Below are 19,403 nucleotides of genomic sequence, written 5' to 3' on the forward strand. Positions count from 1 at the left end.
TTGGTTACTATTGTGCTTTATGCAGTGAAGGGTAAGTTGCGGATTCTGGCACATGACTGGTCACACTAATAGGGGAGGGACAAAATGGAGCTAAGGCACTACAGACACTCAAGAGGAAAAATGCCCAGGAAACTCTCTTACATTTCATAGTGACCTGCTCAAAAGTGAAATAGGTGGAAAGTATGAACACTACCTTTCTGATTATGGAATAATGACGGACATGAGCAGATTTATGAATGTAGAAAGAGAAATGGAGAGAAAAATATCAACATACACTGAGTAATAGTGTTCACGGGCTCTGAAGCTTGCTACTTGTGTCCGACGAGAAGAAATATTACCATGGATACTGTTTTACGGTGACTGAAGAAGTCACATTCTACTTTTATTATTTGGGATGTCAGGATTTTTACAAGTGTTCTGGGAATTAATTCTGTTATGGGAATCCATTGAATGTGACAAAAACAGAAGATTTCAATAACATACAGTATTTTTTTTTTTTTTTTAAAGTTGATCATTTAACTATTTCCAGCCTCATTAACTACATATGTACAACTTAAAAATAAAGTGCTCAAAAATACAAAGCAAACATAAAGAACATTAAAGGTACTCAATTTTGGCTGCACGGAAGATAAAAATTAAACTGCAAACATCAGAACATAACTTAATTAAAATTATAGAGAGTGCTGAAAAATTCTCTCTCTGTTCTGGTTGGTCTTGATTGTGCCTGGCTGTGCAATGTTCCAATGGACATAACAGCAGGAACATTGAGCAGTCGCTTGGTGACTGGATAAAGCAAAACAGCATAATTTGCAGGTTTACATTGGAGACACAGATGCGCGCACAAATAATCCAAGAAATCGTAACAAAAAAGTTCTATTTGAAAACATTGCACTGTTAACTATAATGCAATGTATACTACATGCAGCTCATTAGACTGAATTACACAGACAGGTTTACCTAGTCTATGCGGAGGTAACCATTCTGAGTCAAGGTAGCAATACGTGCTTCTAATAACTTCAGCATCTCCAGGCTGGAGTGGCAGGGGAAACCATACAGGGTTCCTGCTTCGGATTGCTATTCAGCAGCCCATGCTGCTCAATTTATATGTGTGGACATCAAGTGAGTAATTTATAGTCAGAGGGATGGATCCATGAAAGCTGATAGGAATTTTGAAACCAGGAGCCAGCATCAAACAGAGGCTGAGAATAGTGAGAAAACCTCTGATTATAACAAACATCCTTCCTAACGCTCAGCAGAGCTCTCTTTTGGCTTGACACATTTAACACATCAAAGACTAAGTTCGCTTGTATCTCTAAAATGACATGAATCGTGACTCAGACTTGCTTTGACTAAAGGTTTGCCCTCAAGCTATGGTCAACTTGCAAACTGTATGAAAAATATTGTTACAACGATAGTTTAAATTTACTTAATGCCATTCACATAATAAACGTTCTAAGGGACAGGGATTGGAGGACACCGAATAGGACATGAAATGGTAGAAGATTAAGGTCACCAAGGTGTGGTCGAAGAGGCAGAGCTTTTCAAGGTGGGGAGAGAAGTGGAGGTGTTTGGAAAGAGAATTTCAGAATGTAGGGGCACAGTAGCTGAAGACTTGACCAGTAATGGTGGAACAGAGGGAGCCAGTGGCACACAGTGTTGGAAGCCTGGCAGGTGTGGTGTGAAATGTTGGGTTGGAGAAGATTGCAGAAGTAAGGTGAAGCGAGATCATGGAAGGATTTGAAAACAAAAATGAGAATTATGAAGTTGAAGCACTAGAGTCCCACAGAGGTTGTTGAGGTCAGGGACAATAGATATAATGGATAAGAGATGGAGTTGTTAAATAGACCTACAGTTCAGACACTGATAATGCAGTCAATATTTAAAAAAAATATTTCTATCAGTTATTGAAGGAAAACTAAGAAAACTAAAATGCTGACAGAGACCGATACTTAGGAGTGCCCGTTACTATATATGCTTTGGCTCCTCTACAATGTGAATTCTTCCCGATATTTGTTTTGTCTGCACTGGTGGACCTTTATCATGTGTTATGGAAATGGTCATCACCGGTCTAAGCACCCAAGCAATCTATTTATCTAACTCAATATTTCTTTAATGTCTCACCTACAATTACTTCAGGTTCTGCCGCATGTTTTGCTTAAGGGCTGAGGTATTTGGAGATGCTGACAAAATTACTTTTGAATGAGATCATGGAGTAGATTTAGTCTTTTGGAGGGTGACCAGCAGAGAGTGCTGGCCAGCTATCCGCTGTTCAGGTGGCAAAGAGGCCGGAGAGACTGAGAGGTCCGGGCGTTGTTTGAATCTGACCGGCAAACTGCGGACACCACACATGCAATTTGCCACGCATGAAGTGCGTTACATGCATGATTTTGTTAAAAATGGCAGAGCATTTGACAAGATCGAAAAATGTGGGAAAGTCATAGAAATATCTCCAAGAACTTTAAAGGCAACTAACTTCACTGTAAGCCTTAAAATATTTTCACAGTTTGAACATTGTAAAACAAGAACAGCAAAACCAGTAAAAGTTCATTACTTGAACTTTAACTAAATGTATCAATAAAGCCTGTTATTTTGGTTTGTCTCAAATTCTGAGACAGCTAGTGGCACTTGTTCAATGTGCAAAATGTTAAAAGACCCAAAATCTTCTCAATAAACTGGGGAACTTCAAGGCAGTTGTAGAGTTAATCCAGTGTTGTTCTTGTTGGTAGTGTTGGCAGACTTCATCCTAATCATTCTCTGCCACTTTAGCATCATTCCTACCAACAATCGCAGATTGAAACATCAACATCAATCGCAGGTCCAGTGCACTCTGCTGTGTTGTCAATGTCAGTTTATCAAATTCTTCAACTATCATTCCCACAGGCAGTTCTGAATTTCCCACTACTCCAACACTAGGTACAGGTTAAAAAGTCAGCTTTTGAAAAATATTTCTTTATAGTTGCAGGTTTCAGTGCACCGCAGACAGGAATCAGCATGTAAACTGAGTAATCTGTTTCGCCAGTTGTGATCCTATGCAGTCACTTCAATCATCAATGGCATGCAAAACTTGATTTACCATTCTACTCTCGTCATGCTGTTTCAAGGTTTTAATTAATCCTGGATCGATTAGCTGCATCAATGACGCGTTGGAGGTAGAAAAGTTAGTTTGGCATTTGTCAATACATGGTTATGCTGAGCAATTGTAAATAATGACCATGACTTCGAACACCTGCAGACACAAGATCCGCTGCAGTCAATTGTAAAATATGGTTTGAGTTCACAGAATCACAGAAACCCCACAGTGCAGATAGAGGCCATTTCGGCCCATTGAGCCTGCACCGACACATATCCCACCCTATCCCCGTAACCCCACGTATTTAATCCCCCTAACACCAAGGGTCAATTTATCATAGCCAATCAACCTAACCCGCACATCTTTGGACTGTGGGAGGAAACCGGAGCACCCGGAGGAAACCCACGCAAACACGGGGAGAATGTGCAAACTCCACACAGACAGTCGCCCGAGGCCGGATTCGAACCCGGGTCCCTGGCGCTGTGAGGCAACAGTGCTAACCACTATGCCACCCTTGTCCAAGCAATGGAAATTGCTTTGATTTAATTTGCACTTGGCTAAAGATCAACATGAAAACAATGTGGTTCGTTGCCCTTGCCAATAATTAGAAACTTTGTTTTGTCTGTACCTGCCATTATGGCGCAAAGCAGGACAGAAATGCGTTTCCATTTCTGTTCCCTGTACTTGCAGTGTTATCTCTAGAGGGGAAGAGTGCCAGATGATTTATCTTTAAAAAAAAAAAGAAAACGTAACAGTGCCATCACAGTTGCATACGTCTTTGGTTGCATATACATCAAGGAAGGAAGGCAGAATATTAGTTGACCAAGACACCATATCAGCATCTGTCTTCAGCTAGGTGAGCTTCTGTATATGCAGCGTTATGCAATATGCCCAGCTGTTAGAGGGATCAAATGGAATGCCCATTTTTCCAGCAAGTAACATGACTTTTACTTTTGACATTTGACCAGTTCATATCCATTCCTCTTTGCCAGCTTTCAGTTACATCCACTGCGAGTCATTTTAATTTTGACTAATTTCACCACTTGGCTCCCACATCTCCATGATTTGTTTTTAAGTAAGTATGCATCTTGTGGATACAGGAAGCTTAAATTCTTCTATCATAATTTTGCACTTTGGGTCAGAAAATGCTGTGCTTTTACTTTTGTTTCTACGGCCCGCTTGTAGTTTGTTGGGCCACTAGCATGTGGATTCATTGGGCAGGTGACTGATGAGAAACATCAGCAGTGTGGTAAACTGATTCTTAAAAATTCATTCTTGGGATGTGGGCGTACCTGGCAATGTCAGCATTTATTGCCCATCCCTCTTTGCTCCGTTAAGGTGGTGGTGGGCCACCTTCTTCAACCACTGCAGTGTGTGTGATATTCTTTGCAGTTGTTTGATACGACTGAGTGGGTTGCAAGGCCACTTCAGAGAGCAGTTAAGAATCACTAACATCGATGTGAGACTGGAGTCACGTATAGGCCAGACTGGGTAAGGATGGCAGGTTTACTTCCCTAAAGGACATTAGTGAACCAGCTGAGTTTTACACTTTTACTGATAGCCGTTCTTCTTCCTTTACTTCCAGATTTAAAAAATTTGTTTTTTTTTAAATTTATTTATTTATTTATTTATTTTTAAACTGAATTCAAATTTTCAAACTGCCATTGGTGGGATTTGAACTCTCATTCTCTGGATTACTAGTCCAATAATATAACCACTACATTGACAGGAAACTTTGGTGAAAACATTTAATTTGGTCAAATGGTGCATTATGAAACCTAACACTCCTAAGGATCACAGCACAGAATAAAAAGTGCAAGAAATGCATGTTAAAGATAGAAAATGGATTTCCCCAACAGAGCACTGTTTACTATATGTATGGCTTTTACATTCATAGGTGCTGAAATTGGGATATGAGATTTACCAACCATGAATGGGAATGTTGAAAACACTTTTCTACTAACCAGCTATGGCTGTATTTTGAAAGATATGCTGTGGGTCAAAATACTGAAGAAATAATAATCTCTGGCTGGTTGTAGACTGTCTATGGAACCCTTTTGGACCTGCAGTGAAACAGATGCTTGAAAAAGTGTCCTAGTTAACATGACTAACTAAAAAGGCATTCTTTAATATACTGAGGATTTAAACGGAGAGGTGTTGTTTCCACTTTGTCTTATTAAAGAGACCAAGTCTCATGAAAGTAAAATAGGTCAAGCTGATAGTACGATTTTGCACGTCTTTTGACACTTATGATTTGACAATGAGACTTGTAATTTCCAATGTACTGACTAATTCCTTGGGTCCTAAAATCTCTCCAATGATTGCAAATGCTGCAACCCAAGCAGGTTAGTATTTCCTACAATAAAAGGCTGTGGCCATGTAGTGAAAATGTCACTCCCTGTTTATAATTCTATGAAAACAATGCAATGCACTATAAAATCTGATAATGTAAGCTTTTTCGGTCTTCTCTTTTTTCTTCACAGCCCAACCAGCAGTGGGATTTAAAAAGGTCCCATCAATAAATATGTAGTTACAGCAGCTATATTGGGCATATGCAGAACAATAATGTGCACCATCCACTTCCATGGCTGAAAATGGTCCAGGCAATCAAGACCCCTTCTCAGAAGCCTACATGAAATGCAACCCCAGAAATATCACAATATATCTCCTTCGAAGGGGGCAATGTCAATATGAAAAGGGAAGGTAGGAAAACAATTCCTACCACAAGCACTGGAAAGAATGGCAATGAAACATTACTTCAAAAGAAAGGTATGGAAGATCCCAACCATCCCTTTAGTTCTACTGCAAACAAAATAGCTTGATGCTCAAAATTTGTAATACTGTCTAAATCGAACCATGCTGAGACTCAATGAATGTTCCTGCAGAGAAACATGAAACAACTCAACCAGTATAAAAAACAATGTAAAATTTAAAGAGGAACGATGTGCGGTTTCATCACGGAAGATCTGATCAGTTTTCTTGACAATAAAGCATGTTTTGCCAGCAATTTTATGATTCTTTATGGAATATATTAAATTAGTACTATCTTTGAAATAATCCACATCAATTAATAAATTGCAGCATTTGTAAAACTGGTGCCATTGAGTAACAAAAGTTGAGGCACAGATATGGGTCCAACCCAACTTAAATATAACATTCAATATCAATACCCACCTTTTCGTGCTTCTTCAAAAATGAGGTTTTCTTAATTTTCCCATGATGCTATAAATAAAACATGAAGGAGAAAGAAAAAAAGTTAAAACATTGCGTTGATCTACAAAGTGATTAGACATCTACAATACTGTTTCTCAAATTATAAATCTATTTTACCTGAACATAAATTTGTGGTTATAACTGCTTTGGAGTAAATCCAAAAGAGTTGCTAAATTCAACAGCTACCCTCAGGACGAGATACAATTTCCAATTAAAACAGGAGATTACATTACCAAGAATTATAATTCCCCATCAATACAAATTCCAGTAAACTAAAGTTTACTGGAAGTACACACTAAATCATCCTTCACAAATAATAAAGTACTACTTTGAACTGAAAAGCCAAATAAATACTAAGTGCAAGTCAAAAATATTTTACAACCAAGGTGTCAGCCTTTGCTCAATGATATCATTCTTACCTCCAAGTCAGAGGTTGCGGGTACAAGCCCTACTCCAAGACTTGAGCACATAATCGAGACTAACAGAGTGAGACATTAAACCGAGGCCCTGTCTGCTGTCTAAGAAAGACATACAAGAGATCTCAGCACTTTTCAAAGACAAGTGGGTAAGTTTTCCTGGTCTCCTGGCCAATATTGATCTCTAAAGAACAAAAGTGATGTTGGGTAGAAGAAACATTTTATGGTGATTTATCTCATTATTGTTTGCAGGACCTTGCTGTGCACAAATTGGCTGCTGCGTTTCCCCACATTGCAAGAGTGCCTATACTTCAGAAGTAATTAATTCTTTAAGTTACAATAAAATATTCTCTTGCATTAGATCCTTTTTATTTTACTAACATGTTTGCTAAATTCTACATTAGCAAATCAAACATGTACTATTCTGCATTATTAAAATAGCTTTCAGTATATCACACCCAATGAAAATAAAAGGTATTAAAAGCAAGCTCATTTACCTGACAGGCAGTTTTTCTGAACACTATTTTCATCTGAGGAAGATGCTAATACTATTTATATCTTATACAACATGCAAACAGGAGACTAATTTTGTACATCATTATAACCAGCCCTGCATTCACCGGCTGGAACACTTCTTACACACTCCCACAAAGAAGAATCCAGCGCAGATTGAAGAAATCAGATCTGGGCTCTTCCAGGCCAGAATGACTATTACACAAAATTAGGGCTCATGGGATTGGTGTAAATATATCAGCATGGATTGAGGATTGGTTAACAGACAGAAAACAGAGTAGGAATAAACGGGTCATTTTCAGGTTGTCAGACTGTAGCTAGTGGGGTACCGCAAGGATCAGTGCTTGGGTCTCAGCTAGTTACAATCTATATCAATGATTTGGATGAGGGGACAGAGTGTAATGTTTCCAAGTTGGCTGACGATACAAAGTTAGGTGAGAAAGTAAGCTGTGAGGAAGATGCATAGAGGCTGCAAAGAGGTATAGACAGGTTAAGTGAGTGGGCAAGAACATAGCAGATAGAATATAATGTGGAGAAGCGTAAAGTTATCCATTTTGGTAGGAAAAATAGAAAAGCAGAATATTTTTTAAAATGGTGAGAGACTGGGAAATGTTGGTATTCAGAGAGACCTTAGTGTCCTTGTACACAAATCACAGAGTTAAAATGCAGGTACAGCAAGCAATTAGAAAGCAAATGGTATGTTATACTCCAATCCCTTTGTAATAAAGGCTAAGAGTAAAGGGCCTTGGTGAGACCACAGCTGGAATACCGTGTACAGTTTTGGTCTCCTTACTTAAGGAAGGATATGCTTGCCTTAGAGGGAGTGCAACAAAGGTTCACTAGACTGATTCCTGGGATGAGGGGATTGTTCTATGAGGACAGATTGAGTAGACTAGGCCTATATTCTCTAGAGTCTAGAAGAATGAGAGGTGATCTCATTGAAACATATAACATTCTTAAAGGGCTTGACAGGGTAGATGCTGGGAGGATGTTTCCCTTGGCTGAGGAGTCTAGGAGTCACTCAGAATAAGGGTTTGCCATTTAGGACTGTGATGGAGGAGAAATTTCTTCACTCAAAGGGTTGTGAATCTTTGAAATTCTCTATCCCAGACAGCTGTGAATGCTCAGTCATTAAGTATATTCAAGAGATCAATAGATTTTTGGATATTAAGGGAATCAAGGGATATGGGTATAGCCCAGGAAGGAGGAGTTGAGGTAGAAGATCAGCCATGATCTTATTGAATGGTGGAGCAGGCTCGAAGGGTTAAATGACCTACTCCTGCTCCTATTTCTTATGTTCTTACTGGATAAATGAATTGAACCATTGTAGATTGTTAAAATCCGTGCTTTAATTCCCTCCAATCAGGTTTCCACCCCTGCCACAGTACCGAAACGGCTCTTATCAAAGTCACAAATGACACCCTATGTGACGGACAAAGGTAAACTATCCCTCCTCATCCTTCTCCACCTGTCTGCAGCCACTGACATGGTTGACTACACCATCCTCCTCCAACGCCTCTCCATCGTGGTCCAGCTGAGTGGGACTTCCCTTGCCTGGTTCCATTCTTATCTATCTAATCGTAGCCAGATAATCACCTGTAATGGATTCTCTTACCGCTCCCGCATCATTAACTCTGGTGTCCCCCAAGGATCTATTCTTGGCCCCCTCCTATTTCTCATCTACATGCTGCCCCTTGGCAACATCATCCGAAAACACAGTATCAGTTTCCACATGTACACTGATGACATCCAGCTCTAGCTCACCACCACCTCTTTCAACCCCTCCACTGTCTCAAAATTGTGAGACTGCTTGTCCGACACCCAGTATTGGATGAGCAGAAATTTCCCCCAACTAAATATTGGGAAGACCGAAGCCATTGTCTTCAGTCCCCGCCACAAACTCCGTTCCCTAGCCACTGACTCCACCCCTCTCCCTGGCAACTGTCTGAGGCTGAACCAGACTGTTCACAACCTTGGTGTCATATATGACCCTGAGGTGAGCATCTGACCACATATCTGTGCCATCACTATGACCGCCTATTTCCACCTTCGTAACATCGCCAGACTCTGCCCTTGCCTCAGCTCATCTGATACTGAAATGCTCATCAATGCCTTTGTTACCTCTAGATTTGACTATTCCAATGCACTCCTGGCCGGCCTCCCACATTCTACCCTCCATAAACTTGAGTTCATCCAAAAATCTGTTGCCCGTCTCCTAACTCGCACCAAGTTCCGTTCACCCATCACCCGTGCTTGCTGACCTACATTGACTCCCGGTTAAGCAACGCCTCAATGTTAAAATTCACGTCCTTGTTTTCAAATCCCTCCAAGGCCTCGCCCCTCCCTATCGCTAATCTTCTCCAGCCCGACAACCCTCCGAGATATCTGTGCTTCTCCAATTCTGGTCTCTTGAGCATCCCCGATTTTAATCGCTCTACCATTGGCAGCCGTGCCTTCAGCTGCTAAGGCCGTAAGCTCTGCAATTCCTTCCCTAATCCTCTCTGTCTCTCTTTCCTCCTTTAAGACGCTCCTTAAAACCTATCTCTTTGACCAAGCTTTTGGTTATCTGTCCTAACATCTCCTTATAAGGTTTGGTGTCAAAGTTTGTTTTATAACGCTCCTGCGAAGCGCCTTGGGATGTTTTACTACGTTAAAGGCGCTATATAAATACAAGTTGCTGCTATTGTTTAACAGTGAATACACTATTGACATCTCCCCAAGTGCAACTTTTAATTCACACATAGCACAAAGTAATCATACAATGAATCAAATAATTTAAACATCTCATGCTGCTTAGGTAGACATAACTAGTATTTTGAAACTATTAAAATAAACTGATTTACAGTTTCAGTTTAGAATTCCGCACTGAAATTAAACACGTTCATATTCTGCCAGGATTAATTGTTTGGACACTTGGAAAATTAGTTGCACTCAGACTATGTTGCTCCTGTTTATTCAGCAGTGCCTCATTATCACCTTACATGGTACAAGATAGTAACCTCAAGAGTTTGGAAAAAATGGCTGGAAAGTCTGAAAATTATTTGGGGATCTTGAGCATTTTTCCTGTACTATCACTACCTATAATATCAACATTTGCCACTACTGAAACCAAAAAGCTTGATTTTCCCTGAGTTTGTGATGATTTTTCACAATATTTATGGTGAATGGTAAGGCAATGCACTATTTTGTTTCACATCATCGATTCTGGAGTAGGGTAGAATATAATAGTGTTACAGTACATTCTCAACGACTCAATGGTGATCCATACATAAAATTTGTGTAAAGTTTTTGTATTGTTCTATTCATTGACCAATTCTATACTAGCATATTTCTTACATGGGATATATTGTCTTATTCGACACACCAATCCCCGTCTGTCTGTACTGATCATCTGCTTGCCCAACTATCTAAAAGAAAGACTTGCATTTATATAGCACCTTTCACGACCACCGGACGTCTCAAAGTACTTTCAGCCAATGAAGTACTTTTGGAGTGTAGTCACTGTTGTAATGTGGGAAATGCAGCAGCCAATTTGCGCACAGCAAGCTCCCATAAACAGCAATGTGATAATGACCAGATAAGGTGCATTCCTTTCTTCAAGAATCATCAGTCATCTGTGTTCTCATGTGAGGTCCTCTCTCGATGATGTCTACTCTCCCACCAATTCCTGTGTGTACTTTCTTTATCCCATTACTTCTCTGTTCTGCCAAAACTGCTCACTATTCCAGGATCATCCTGGAACGCAAGGATAACCCTCTTCACTACAAGCCATCTTTTTGAACCCCTCTCCTCTGCCTCCTCCACCCTCACCTCCAACAAGAAGTGCGAGGAGCTCATGGACTTTTTTGTCACAAAGACCGAGGCCATCTGTTCAGCTGCCACTGCCGCTTCCCTCCCTTCCCCATGCCCACTGGCCAAACTTCCCCCCAAGGACTCCCCGCACCACCCCACACTGAACTTGGACCTTTCTCTAGTTTCTCACCTATCTCATCATGCCCTCTGAGCTCATTTTGTCCATAAGACCCACCCTCCTGCTCCCTTGACTGTATTCCCACCAAACTACTGACCACCCAACTTCCCTTCCTGACCCCCAGGTTAGCTGATATTGTTAACAGTTCCCGTTTCTCAGGTACTGTTCCCCTCACCTTCAAATCTGCCGTCATCACCTCTCTCCTCAAAAAACCCACCCTTGACCCTTCTGTCCTTGTAAACTACCGCCACATCTCCAATCAGGTTTTCACCCCTGCCACAGTACTGAAACGGCCCTTCTCAAAGTCACAAATGTCATTCTATGTGACTATGACCATGGCAAATTATCCCTCCTTGTCCTTCTCAACTTGTCTGCAGTCTTTAACATGGTTGACTGCGCCATCCGCCTCCAACCCCTCTCCTCCGTCATCCAGCTGCGTGGGACTGCCCTCGTCTGGTTCCATTCTTATCTATCCAGTCGTAGTCAGAGAATCACCTGCAATGACTTTGCTTCCTACTCCCGCACAATTACCTTTCGAGTCCGCCAAGGATCTATCCTTGGCCCCCCTCCTATTTCTCTGCATGTTGCCCCTCGGCGACATCATATGTAAACATGTCAGGTTCCACATCTACACTGATGACACCCAGCTCTACCTCACTGCCACCTCTCTCGACCCCTCCATTATCTCTGATTTGTCACACTGCTTGTCCGACATCCAAAACTAAATATTACAACTAAAGCCACAAACTCTGTTCCCTAGTCACTGACTCCATCCTTCTCCTCCCCAACAACTATCTGAGGCTGAACCAGACGATTCGCAACCTTGGTGTTATATTTGACACAGAGATGAGCTTCTGACCACATATCCGCTCCATTACGAAGACCGCCTACTTCTATCTCCATAACATCACCTGATTCAGCTGCTGCCTCAGTTCATCTGCTGCTGAAACCCTCATCCATGCTTTTATGGCCTCTGGACTTGACTGTTGTGGTGCTCTATGGCCGGCCTCCCATCTTCCACCCTGCATGTACTTGGGCTCTGCTGCACATATCCTGGCTCGTGCCAGGTCTCGTTCGCCCGTCATCCCTGTGTTTGCTGACCTGCATTGGCTCCTGGTCTGGCAGCGAGTCAATTTTGAATTCTCATCCTTGTTTCCGAATCCCTCCATGGAACTGCCCCTCCCCAACTCTGTAGCTTCCTCCAGCCCTACAAGCCTTCAAGATCTCTGCGCTCCTCCAATTCTGGCCTGTTGTACATACCCAATTTTAATTACTTCACCACTGGCAACCGCCCCTTCAGCTATCTAGGCCCGAAGCTCTGGAATTCCGTCCCTAAATCCCTCTGCCTTTCTACCTCTCTCTCATCTAGGATGCTTCTTAAAACCTACCTCTTTATCCAAGCTTTTGGTCATCTATCGTAATAGCTCCTTAATGTAGCTCAGTGTCAAATTTTGTTTGATGATGCCCCTGTAAAGTTTTACTACGTTAAAAGTGCTATATAAACCCAAGTCTTCTTCCCAAGTCTCCATGTATGCACTCTTTTCTCCATTTTGGTTATAACTCTGTTGAGTTGTATAACTTTTTTTTATTCACATTTACGACATCCATAATTACACACATGTATTGTAAATAGTGCTCCAACAAGAAGTAAAATACAAAAAGGTATAGGATTAGAAATACTGCCATTTTAAGAAAATTTTAAATCACTAAGCAGGTTTGTATTTTAATGACAACACATTCTACAGTACGTCATCTAAATAAATCATGTTGGTGAAACTTGCAGATATTCCATAATTTGTGCATCTGTACCTAGAGTAAATATTGCAGCTACAGTGTAAATATCTCTAATTTTAAAAAAATTACATGCTTTGTTAAAACATGAAACTTTTGTCAACTTTTCTCCCCCCACAGTTTTAGTGTATATAGTACAGTCATAACCACTACACTGGAAGTATTTTGCTATTTAATTTATAACGTATTGCACCTACAAGAGCATTACTCTTTCCAATTAAATTAATTTGACTACTTAAAAAAACCTAGACATTAATAACATATCTATCTCCTACACGATTTTCTGGGTTACTGGTGCTAGTTGAGGATGTACAGGAAATTACTGGTCCAAATGCTGTATTTCTCCTGCAGTGGGATCATCGGGTACATGACCGACTTTAAATTAATAATGCTAATTATAATCTTTTACAAATATGTTATTTTTATCCCACTTTCCCTTCTGTCTTTTTTTAAATCAATACGGATTATTTTTGGCCGTGAATTTAAAATATTAACAATGCCATATAGAATCCATCATTTGAACCATAGTTCATTCATCGTCTACTTTGTCATACTTTTGCAGAATATTTTGCGTTTGCCACAATATAAAAAATATACATATCCAAAAAAAGTCATGCTAAAAAAGTGGACTTGCCTGTGTCCAACTGTTTAGTATACACTTTCCTATCTGCACTGCGTAAAGCTGCACTTCAACTGGGAATTATGGTGTGTAGTTATTACAGGATGATCGAACATTATTAAATTAAACGGCATGCTAATATTTACTATACAGTAAAAATGTAAATCATTGGAAGAATTTTATGGCATTAGATTTACTAATTCATTTTATGAATTAGGGTGTGGTACTCTATGTAAAAACTGACTAGATTCCATAGTTAGGTTAATGAATAATTATATTACAAACTCGCCCAACTGGAACCAGTGTCTAAATTTAGGACTAGTGTTGTGGAATCAATATCAAGGACAGGACCTTAATTATAAGAAAATAAGAACTAGGAGCAGGAATAGGCCACTTGGCTCCTTGAGCCTGCTCCACCATTCAATAAGATCATGGCTGATCTAGGGCTCAAAGCCACTTCCCAGCCCGCTCCCCATAACCCTTCAATCCCTTATCGTGCAAAAATTTGTCCATCTCCACTTTAAATGTATTTAATGACCCAGCCTCCACAGCTCTCTGGGGCAGAGAATTCCACAAATTTACGACCCTCTGAGAGAAGAAATTCCTCCTCATCTCAGTTCTAAAAGGGCGACCCTTTATTCTGAGACTGTGCCCCCGAGTTCTAGATTTCCCCATGAGGGGAAACATCCTCTCTGCATCTACCTTGTCGAGCCCCCTCAGTATCTTATATGTTTCGATAAGATCACCTCTCATTCTTCTAAATTCCAATGAGTATAGGCCCAGCCTGCTCAACCTTTCCTCATAAATCAAACCCCTCATCTCTGGAATTAACCTAGTGAATCGTCTCTGAACTGCCTTATATTTGTGTTGTGCTTGTAAGCAATTTAATTATTGAATGGGCTGGTTTTAGCACAAAAGGTCTTTAAGCTTCTAGATGTCAGCAATAATTTCAACACAATGTAGAGCTACACTACAATAAACTTTCTCTCTTCCCCCCGCCCCCCAACACACACACCAAAAAAGGCCTGCACAATATTCAATGAATGTATCAGGATAATCCCCTATAATAGCATTATCTTTTGGGAAAGTACTCACTACTCTTCATGTATATTTCCTGCATACCACTGGGATAATTCAACATCACAGTTACACCTTAATTTCTAGTGTGCTTCAGAGCAAGGCCCAAGGCGGGGGGGGGGGGAGGGGAGGAAAGATTTCTCGACCAAATTGGCTGTGCAAGCACAAAGTTCTTGTTTCAGGTTAGCTTAAGTAGTTACTGCTTGAGTAGTGTCCTGAAGCACCTCGTTAACTATTTTCCATACATTTAATTATGGAGCAGTATCTCCTTGGTCCTTAGAGGGTTAATTTTGAAAAGTTATGGAATTATAACAAGCTATTTTTGTTAAATTTAAGGTCAGTTTCAGATCTGAGATAATGGGGGGTCCTCACGCTGGACCTCCTCTTCTATTCCTTGTTCTTTCCTTCGCTGCCACACGTTCTCCCGGCCCAGCCACCTCACCCCACCCCCTCACCCCCAAATCAATGTAGAAACATAGAAGATAGGAGCAGGAGTAGGCCATTCGGCCCCTCGAGCCTGCTCCGCCATTCAACGCGATCATGGCTGATCATCCAAATTCAGTACCTGGTCCCTGCTTTCTCCCCATACCCCTTGATCCCTTTAGCCGTAAGAAATATATCCAACTCCTTCTTGAATATATTTAATGAACTGGCCTCCACCGCCTTCTGTGGTAGAGAGCTCCACAGGTTCACCACTCTCTGGGTGAAGAAATTCCTCCTCATTTCTGTCCTAAATGGCCTACCCTTTATCCTTAGACTGTGTCCCCTGGTTCTGGACTCCCCGACCATCGGGAACATCCTTCCTGCATCTAGTCTGTCCAGTCCTGCCAGAATTTTATAAGTTTCAATGAGATCCCCTCTCATTCTTCTAAACTCCAGCGAGTACAAGCCCAATCGACCCAATCTCTCCTCATACGTCACTCCTGCCATCCCAGGTATCAGCCTGGTGAATCTTTGCTGAACTCCTTCCATGGCAAGAACATCCTTCCTCAGATAAGGCGACCAAAACTGCACACAATACTCAAGGTGCGGTCTCACCAAGGCCCTGTACAACTGCAGCAAGACATCCTTGTTCCTGTACTCAAACCCTCTCGCTACAAAGGCCAACATACCATTTGCCTTCTTAACTGCCTGCTGCACCTGCATGCTTACCTTCAGTGACTGGTGCACAAGGACACCCAGGTCTCGTTGCACTTCCCCTTCTCCCAATCTATTGCCATTTAGATAATAATCTGCCTTCCTGTTTTTGCCACCAAAGTGGATAACCTCACATTTATCCATGTTATATTGCATCTGCCATGTTTCTGCCCAATCACCCAACATGTCCAAATCATCCTGGAGTTTCTCGACATCCTCCTCACAGCACACACGCCCACCCAGCTTTGTGTCGTCTGCAAATTTGGAGATATTACATCTAGTTCCCTTGTCTAGATCATTAATATATATTGTGAATAGCTGGGGTCCAAGGACCGATCCCTGCGGTACCCCACTAGTCACTGCCTGCCACTCGGAAAAATACCAGTTTATTCCAACTCTTTGCTTTCTATCTGCCAACCAGTTCTCTATCCAAGTCAATACCTTGCCCCCAATCCCATGTGCCTTAACTTTACACGCTAATCTCTTATGCGGGATCTTATCGAAGGCCTTCGGAAAGTCCAAATACACCACATCCACTGGTTCTCCCTTATCTATTTTACCAGTTACATCCTCAAAAAATTCCAGTAGATTAGTCAAGCACGATTTACCTTTTGTGAATCCATGTTGACTTTGTCCAATCCGGTCACTGTTTTCCAAGTGCTCTGCTATTACATCTTTTATAATGGACTCTAGCATTTCCCCCACTACCGATGTCAGGCTTACCGGTCTGTAATTCCCCGTTTTCTCTCTACCACCTTTTTTGAATAGTGGGGTAACATTAGCTACCCTCCAATCCATGGCTACTGTTCCAGATTCCATCGAATGTTGGAAGATGATCAGCAATGCATCTACTATTTCTAGGGCCACTTCCTTAAGTACCCTAGGATGTAGATTATCAGGCCCTGGGGATTTATCGGCCTTCAATCCCATCAATTTCCCTAACACCATTTCCCTACAAATACTGATTTCTTTCAGTTCCTCCCTTTCATCAGACCCTATGTTCCCCTTATTTCTGAGGTTATTTGTGTCCTCCTTTGTGAAGACAGAACGAAAATATGTATTTAGTTGGTCTGCCATTTCTTTGTTCCCCATTATAAATTCCCCTGCTTCTGACTGCAAGGGACCTACGCTTGACTTCACCAATCTTTTTCTCTTCACATCTATCTATATATAGGATCCGTATGTCTGTCCGCTATACACTCAAAAGTTATAGAGCGTACCTACACATATGTTATATCAAAAGAAAGCTTATGATTAGGGGAGTCCCATAGGTGTATTTACTTTTTGGCCAGACAAAAATTGTTCGGACAGTATACAAAAAACATTCAAAATTCCGCTGATTAGCGGTTGACCAATCCTACCGCTCATTATCGTTGAGTGACGTTATGGTTGATCAATCCTACAGTTCAGTGACCTGATGGTTGACCAATCGGTGCGTCACAGGGGGCGTTTCATTCTGTGTGTGGGCGGGACCTAACCCTGCAGCCTCCCGAAACGTAGCCGCCATTTTTTTCACTGCTTTTACTCAACAGCGAGCGAGGCAGCTGCGGCGGCCCGCCAGAGCGGGAGGTGAGTTGGGGTCACTCGTGCCGGGCCTGACAACCGCTCGGCCCGAGACACAGAGCGGGGGAGCGGCAGCAGCCGGCCATCAACCGCGCAGCCCTGTAAACTGCCGTTTTACAAAAAAGCCTTGGTAATGCCGGGCCCTCCCAGCTAGTATCTATAAAAGCTTTGAGTCAGTTTTTATTTTCCCTGCAAGCTCACTCTCATATTCTATTTTCCCCTTCTTAATTAATCCCTTTGTCCTCCTTTGTTGAATCCTAAACTGCTCCCAATCCTCAGGATTACTGCTTTTTCTGGCCAATTTATATGTCCTCTCCTTGGATCTTATGCTATCCCTAATTTCCCTTGTTAGCCACGGTTGAGTCATCTTTTTTGTTTTATTTTTATGCCAAACTGGGATGAACAAATTCTGTAGTTCATCCTTGTGATCTTTGAATGTTTACCATTGCCTATCCACCGGCAACCCTTTGAGTGACATTCCCCAATCAATCCTACCCAACTCGTGCCTCAGACCATCGTAGTTTCCTTTATTTAAATTTAGGACCCTAGTCTCTGAGTCAACTACTTCATTCTCCATCTTAATAAAGAATTCGATCATATTATGATCGCTCTGACCCAAGGGGCCTCGTACAACAAGATTGCTAATTAATCCTTTCTCGTTACATAATACCCAGTCTAAGATGGCCTGATCTCTGGTTGGTTCCTCAACATATTGGTCCAGGAAACCATCCCGTAAACACTCCAGGAATTCCTCCTCCACGGTATTGTTACTAATTTGGTTAGCCCAATCTATATGTAGATTAAAGTCACCCATGATGACTGCTGTGCCCTTATTGCACGCTTCTTTAAATTCCCTTTTAATGCCATCCCCAACCTCCGCATTACTGTTTGGAGGTCTATATACCACTCCCACTAATGTTTTCTGCCCTTTGACATTTCTCAATTCTACCTATACAGATTCCACATCATCAGAGCTAATATCCTTCCTTACAATTGTGTTAATCCCTTCTTTAACCAGTAATGCTACCTCACCTCCCTTTCCTTTTTGCCTATCTTTCCTGAATATCAAATACCCCTGGATGTTGAGTTCCCAGCCTTGGCATATCTTTGGGAGGGGGAAGAGCTTGAGCCTCATTCGCTGATTGAGTCAAGACTGTAAAGGTGTAGTTCCAGGTAGGGAACTGCTATGCTCAGAAGCCACAAGAGAAGAGCCCTTCAATTAATTCTGCCCTAAAAAATTACTGCTGCTGTTCAGCATGTTTGTATCTTGAGTTTCCAGGATGGAAAGTTGGCACAAAAGCACTTGTGGCTGAAGATAGCTATAAGGGACGGCTATGGAATGCTGTTAGCATATGGAGGCACCCAGCAATTGCCGTAGTGCTTTTCAGATATTACAATAGTGCTTTCCTCACATTAGGAGTATGCTCAGCCTCTCTAAATGATGTAGGGTCAGCAGGTCACTAGAAGCTGTAATTGGATCTTTTCTACCTTTTTGCCAATCTCAAGAGCACATCAGTTTACATCAGCAGACTTGCCTTAATGATGTCACCATGTCTCCATTCCCTTATCCTTTCTCAAGATGTTTGAAAAAATTTACAAGCTACACAATCACAAAACAACTGATAGATCATTTACATTCTGCAGTGGTTACAAAATCTAACTGAAAATTCTAGCTGTAAAACTACATTTGTACAACTATTCAATTTAGATTACATACACATATGAATAGAAGCAATGATGAGCAGCAGCATAGTAGGTAATATATGACTGCACATAATACTTTTGTACATTTACTTGTATATGTAATTTTATAGTAGATAAGCAGTGCAATCGTAGCTGCATCATTGCTGCCCTCCATTTACCCTCTACTACTTAGTCAATAATCGATAATCCTACAATAGCCAAAGGCAATAAGTCATGTAAGGGGAAAATACAGATAAAAGTGCCCAGGGCTAATACTGACAGCTGTTTGGGCCATTGCCACAGAACCGAAAGTAAATTTACTTCAAATAACTAATTACCACTAGTAAGTGG

The 19,403-nt window shown here is 41.3% G+C and overlaps 1 protein-coding gene across 4 annotated transcripts in view; it reads right to left on the reverse strand.

Moving 5' to 3' along the window:
• orc5 (origin recognition complex, subunit 5) overlaps positions 1 to 19,403 on the reverse strand; it is a 121,522-nt gene that overhangs the window by 32,897 nt on the left and 69,222 nt on the right. For 3 of the 4 annotated variants that reach the window (XM_086010453.1, XM_086010454.1, XM_086010452.1), the window contains exon 12: positions 6,245 to 6,292. In XM_086010453.1, the coding sequence (XP_085866579.1) occupies positions 6,245 to 6,292 (48 nt within the window). Of the gene's footprint in view, positions 1 to 3,698; positions 3,798 to 6,244; positions 6,293 to 19,403 lie in introns of all 4 variants that reach the window. The other variant, XM_086010455.1, reaches the window with a different exon arrangement.

Source organism: Somniosus microcephalus, chromosome 17 (assembly GCF_052327205.1).
Source record: "Somniosus microcephalus isolate GS21.2 chromosome 17, FLI_Smic_1.0, whole genome shotgun sequence".
NCBI classification, from domain to species: domain Eukaryota; kingdom Metazoa; phylum Chordata; class Chondrichthyes; order Squaliformes; family Somniosidae; genus Somniosus; species Somniosus microcephalus.